This window comes from Fukomys damarensis, unplaced genomic scaffold (assembly GCF_012274545.1).
Source record: "Fukomys damarensis isolate Sample0158 unplaced genomic scaffold, DMR_v1.0_HiC HiC_scaffold_15, whole genome shotgun sequence".
Lineage (NCBI taxonomy): Eukaryota > Metazoa > Chordata > Mammalia > Rodentia > Bathyergidae > Fukomys > Fukomys damarensis.
Genome location: NW_022900927.1, coordinates 22,463,574 through 22,469,619, shown reverse-complemented (window position 1 = coordinate 22,469,619; position 6,046 = coordinate 22,463,574). Strand labels below are relative to the sequence as shown.

Genomic DNA, 6,046 nt, shown 5'->3' with positions numbered 1-6,046 from the left:
CCCCGCCTGCTCCAGGCTAGCGCTCGGGAGGGGCGGGCCGGGCGTGACGCGCCGTTTCTAAAGGCGGCCTTCGCCCCTGCACGATCCCCCAGCTATTGGCCGGCGGCTTCTCTGCTGCCTGGCTGCCTGCCTGAGAGCGGCGGGCTGCCCAGAGGGCTCGGGGGTGAGGCTGGCCTTGTTGTTGCCTCTTCCGCCTCACAGCTGTCTGCTAGAGCCTATCACAGCCCACTAGGCAAGAAAAGAGACCCTCCGTGAAGTCCGGAGCTGGGCGGCAGTGAGAACCTTCCAGGCTGGGGCTGAAGCCCCGCCCCTCCCGCCAGCTGGGGAGGGGTGGGTCTAGTGAGAAACTCTCTGCAGTTCGGGCTAGTCTGGAACTCATTATGCAGCCCACGCTGGCCTTGAATTCGCTGCGATCCTCCTGCCCCAGCCTCCCGAGAGTTAGGGATACAGGCGTGCGACAGGACGCCCTACTAAGTCTCTACTGTTTTTGACAAGTGTCTGGATTCCAACTACAATTCTGATCTGTTTTAGGTAAAGCAAGGTCACTCGCTTCTCATATCCAGGAACGTCAGCAGAAATGTGCCTAAAATAGCGATTCCAAGACTTCAACATGTCATGGGCTGGTTGAATTTGTCTATAAATTTTGCGTGGTCAATTAAAAATCATTGCACTTTAACAAAAACAACAGCAGTTTAACACCCAAAGTACGATTATACTCTTATTGCAAATTTAAGGATACTAACAATAAATTTGATATTATCCTATCATTGGCGCAGTAGAAATTCGTGAAACCTAGTCCTGCACCTGACACATAACTATCCATACACTGCCCCCTAGAGGCCAGAGGCTTGGGCTACAGTCTTAATGAGTTTAAACCAAGGTCTCCGCCTTTTAAATTTGGAAAATCACGTATACTGTACCTTCCCTTTCTGGGGAGTGCTTTTTCCAGGAATCAAGGACTCGAGCGTGAGGCTGGGGGATGTACTAAGAAACAGAAGGAAGTAGAACTGGCAACAAAAACTTGATTTGGCTCTAAACTTTTTGGAAATAGGTTTCTAACCTGTGCATAATTAATCACTAGAGAACTGAAAGCCCAATCTATACCGTCAATTGGAAAAAGAAAAAAAAAAGTTTTATCCCAAGGGGGAACATACAGAGAATTTAGGGACTATCTAGAAGCCACAGGGGAAGACTCCTTGTTTGTGCCTTTAAACTTCATTTTACAGAGGAAGAAACCAAGGCATACAGCACTCTGACTGTAAACGTACCTATTTTCTCATCCCTCCATCACTCTCCCTTTAGATTTTGATGAACTGAAGGGCTTACTAGTAGGTTTTTTTTGGCGGGGTTACCGGGGATAGAACCAGGACCTCAAGCTTTCAAGTCAAGCAGCCGTGCCACTGAGCTAAATCCCTGGTCCCTAGTAGTTGAAAGTAAAATCTGGGGGGAAAAAATCCCTGTTGAATGCCTGAAGTCATATGATTAATCAATAAAGCTACTTCAGTGATTTTTTTAATTTGAGATACGGTTTTGCCAAATTGCCTGGGCTGGCCTTGAACTTGTAATCCTCTGGTTTCAGCCTTCCTAGGTGCTGTGATTACAGGCATGTGCCATTGTGTCACAGTACCTGTTTTGTTTTGATTTTTAACCTTGGGGTTAGAGCAACAGACCCTTAAAAGTACACATAAATGTTTGTATACTACTCCAAAGGATTCACAAATGTCACTTTCCCCTCTAGTCTCATCAGTGGGCTGAGATCCAGACCACCCCTGCACACCTATATACATTCTACTAAGGGCCTAAAAAGAGAAAATCAGGATCAAAATTGAGAAACTATGGAGTTTTTTGAATAGGGTGATTGATTCAACAGAAATAAAAGAGCTACTTTTCCAAATGAATTCTTCTACTAGTCAAGAAAAAATTAACACATTCACGATGGGGCCATAATTGGTATGTCAAGCTGCTGACATTAGTAAAAACTCCTAAGAGTAATGGATCCATTTGTACCACCAATGGTTTGGGCTGCCCAATGGGACAGTCATGCATGTAACACTAGTGGCTCAAGCCAGTGGGAATGTGTTAAAGGGATCGAGGTATGAAAATGCACAGAAATGCATGTTTCTGTATCAGGTAAGAGAGCAAAAAACAAATCATCACTCCAATGCACTTTTCTTTTCTTTTTTTTTTTCTTTTTTTACTTACATTAAATACATCGATAAATCAGCAGTTGCATTCTGTTACCACGATTGTTATGTTGGGGAAGAATAGGAAAGAAAGGCAAATGCTTTCTTAGAAGAAAAAAGATATCCCTCCTCCCCTAAAACAAAACAAAACAAAAAAATTTATCAGAAGAAAAAAGATGAAGAGCTAGGAAATTTAAAACTAAAATCCTTAAGCCCCAAAAGAGCTCAAAGTAGGGCAGAAAAGCTGGTAGAAATAGAAGGAAGGCAGCAAGATAGGCCTGGAAGCTAAGGCCAATACTGCTCTAAGGGGTGAGGGATGGGAGAAGCCTGGAGAAATGGTTTCCCAGCCCCAGGGCAGTGAAACATCTTCACTCCTGCTCCAAGCGGAAGGCTGCACACGTAAGGAATTTCATTTCTAAGAGACTTAAAGAGCCATTTTAGTTCTTCCACTTGTAAGAAGGATGCACCGGGTGCTTTGGGGGAGGGATAGTGGGTTCTGGGAAAAGAAGGGAAAATGTGTGTTGTTTCAGGGCCATGGGAACTAAGGCTGCCCCTGGAAAAGGAAGGGAATTGTGGCCCAAGTGGAAGAACCTAAGCTGGGTCCTTTACAATCCCAGTCTCATATGGATTTCTCAGCTCCTCTGGGACAGGAGCCTGCAAGCCAAAGAGCAGAAAGGTTCCAATCCTACATTACTGTGACCTTTCCTGTTTGTCTTCCTCAAAACTCTGGGCTGGAACAAGAAGGAATTTAGACTTCTCTCTTGCCTTGATGGTTTCCCACAGACATCCTAAAACACCTGATAAGAGATGTGAAGAGAGCTAGAGATTTTAGAAGGACCACGGTCCTCCGATGACATGAGTCAGTTGTGAAGGACCCTCAGTGCCAGTCACTTTCTGTTACAGCAACAGGTGATATGATGTGAGGGAGCCAAAGTCAGGCCGCTTGGTACTAGCTTCTAGTTGATACGCTGGTTGCATGGGAGGATATAGGTATGGGGATAAAGATGGAAGAACTACAGTCAAGATACTAACAAGGGAGAAAAGAAATAGTGCCCGATGGGAGGTAGGGGGTAGAACAGGCTGTACAGTGAGAATAAAGATTATACCTATTTACAGGGAAGTAAAAAAGTATGGTAATGAACAGCAATTGAATGTGAACCCTGGGGCCAGAAAACTCTCTTTTGTCTGATTTCTCTTTACTCCCCTACCTTGGCCTATGCTATAAAGGCCACACCTCTGTTGCTCAGTTAATTCTCCAGAAAGGCAAACCTATATGTAAGAGTGAGGTTGGCAAGAAAAAGGTTAAGAATTAGACTTGGAGAAGGAAGCTAGCAGTGGAGTCTGTGCTTGAGTAGCTGCCACTGGAGCTGTTCTCTGTAGCCTCCATCCCCAATTTTATACCTCAGATTCTACTTAATTAAAAAGGTGAGAGGGCAGGTAAATCAATCAGGACCCCCATAAAACAAGTATCCTGACTGAACTACCATCAATTAAAGTGCAAACTGCAGGGGGATATGGAGGGTGGGGCTGAGGCCCCCTAAAGGCCAGGGATGAGGGGAATGCATATGTATAATCAGAGGATGGGTATCAGAAACCGGCCCCTCCTCCAATTAGATCACAGCAAAGCCAAAGGTGCAGGCAACCAGTGAAGATTCTTTGGAGGACTCCAGGCTCCAATCCCCACTCTAGGGGAGAAGCTACCTAAGAGGATGGGTGAGGAAAACTGGGCTTTGCAAGAGTTCCAGAGCCACAGATGAGCCTGCACCTCTGCCTCTGTTCAGCCAGCTAACATGACTCCCACACAGTTCCTGAGAGCTTGCCTCCCAATTCTCACCTCTCCCTAGGAAAACCCTCCACAAGGCCAACTCACGGATACTGCAGTGTTTTCAAATATGAGAAACTCCAACCAAATGAAAACAAAGAGGAACTTTCCCTCCTCCTTCTGAGCCTTATTTTTCCCCAGGACCCATAATCTACTAAACTAGTAACCTCCCTTCTCAGTTTCTGGGTTCACCACCTTCTCCATCCTAGGAGGGGAGGAAAAGAGGATCATGAACAAGGATGGACCAAAAGCAGAAAGGAGGAGGGGCAGGAGACAAAAATGTTTTCTGAAAAAATGGGGAAGAACACAGGGGAGGAAGAGGACAGATAAGTAGGTCACTGTCTTGCACCTATAATACAAAGTGAAGAAAGTTTGTTTTGGAAGGTAAGTCCTGGGGAAATTCGACCCCCAAGGCCCCGAGGAGGGTAGGAGGCCAGTGGCAACAGCTGCCTGGTGTTGGTTGCTGAAGCGTTAAAAAGTGCCATGACGGAGCTGGCAGGAGGCAGCCCTTGGGAGCCAGGGCTCAGTGTGCTGTTACCGTAGGGGCTGTGTGCTGAGGGGTGGGGATGGAGGTTATGTCTTAGCTCTCGTGCTAGCTCCATACTTGTTTGCTGCTAGCCATCCCCTCAGTTGCTACAACACTGGCTCTTGTTCTGCTGGGACTGCTCATGGAGATCCACACCTCGGCTTCGGCCTGCTGCACCCCCCAGATTCTGGGGTTCACTCTTTGGCAACTTCTTAGCTAAAGATAAAAAGAGAGGGGAACTAAGTATGACAGATTTTATTCAATCTCCCTCCCCCAAACAAGCACACAAACACTACTGGATCAGAGAAAGAAGTCAGAAAGGTGAGAAAATAGAAGAAATGTTCTGAAAAGGGGAGAATTCACTGCTTGCAAACTATACTCAACACAAGAGGCCATTACCATAGCAAGGTATTTCCACGACTCACTCTGTAGCCCAGATTGGCCTTGAATGGCAACCCTCCTGCCTCAGCCTCCCTAATACTGGGATTACAGGCATGTGTTGCCACACCCAGGCAAAAGTAGCTTTTTTTGGCACTGTAAATCCCCTACTTATGAACATCTGAGATGCGACACAAATGGACCTCACATTACAAACATTCACAGATGCGAACAAATTGCAGAAGCAACTCACCCTAACCCTGTACTACCATTTTAAGGTAACTGTAAAAGTAAAAATATTTATTTACGGTATTTTTGTGGTTTTTTTTAATACTTTACATTCATCATATATCTGTGTCAAAGGTGTATGAGACTTAATTTGTTGGACTTATGAACATAATCAACTTACAAACATTCTTCCAGAACACAACCTGTTCATAAGTCAGGGACTTACTGTATCAGGGATCAAACCCAGGGGTGCTCTACCACTAAGCTACATCCCCAGACTGACTGACACTCTCCTCTCTCTGTTTTAGGAGGGACTGGGGATGGAAATCAGGGCCTTTCCATTGAGCTACATCACCAGTTGTTTTTTTATTTTTGCGATAGGGTCTCACTAAATCACTGTTAAGTGATTTCCTGGCTCAGCCTCCCTGGGATTACAGGCATGTAACATCATGCCTGGCTCTTTTTTGTTGTTGTTGTTACTGGGGATTGAATTTGCGACCTTGCACTTGCGAGGCAGGAGCTGGAACCACTTGGCTAAATACCTGGGCCATATTTGTTTGTTTGTTTTTTGAGACAGAGTCTCACTAGGTAGTTCAGACTGGCCTTGAATTCACTATGTAGCACAGGCTAGCCTTGAACTCAGGGCCATCTTCCTGCCTCAGCCCCCCAACTGCTGAGATTACAGGCCCAAGCCACTACACCAGCTGACTTTGCCCCCCTCCCCAAGTACCAGGGATTGAACTCAGGACCTTGTGCTTGTGATGCAGGTGAGGCACCACTGAGCTGAATCCCTGGCCCTGGCTTTGTTCTTTTGTGGTGCTGGAGATTAAAGCCACAGTCCACTGCGTTATACCCCCAGCCACATATCTTGTAAGAGTTTTTTTTTTTTTTTTTTTTTTTTTTTAAACA

The 6,046-nt window shown here is 45.7% G+C and overlaps 1 protein-coding gene across 1 annotated transcript in view; it reads right to left on the bottom strand.

Moving 5' to 3' along the window:
- Positions 1 to 2,624: 2,624 nt before the first annotated feature.
- The window catches only part of Rab5b (RAB5B, member RAS oncogene family), a 17,122-nt gene continuing 13,700 nt past the window's right edge, over positions 2,625 to 6,046 (bottom strand). The window contains exon 6 of the mRNA XM_010644764.3: positions 2,625 to 4,747. Within this exon, the coding sequence (XP_010643066.1) occupies positions 4,632 to 4,747 (116 nt within the window). The 3' untranslated portion in view covers positions 2,625 to 4,631. The remainder of the gene's footprint in view (positions 4,748 to 6,046) is intronic.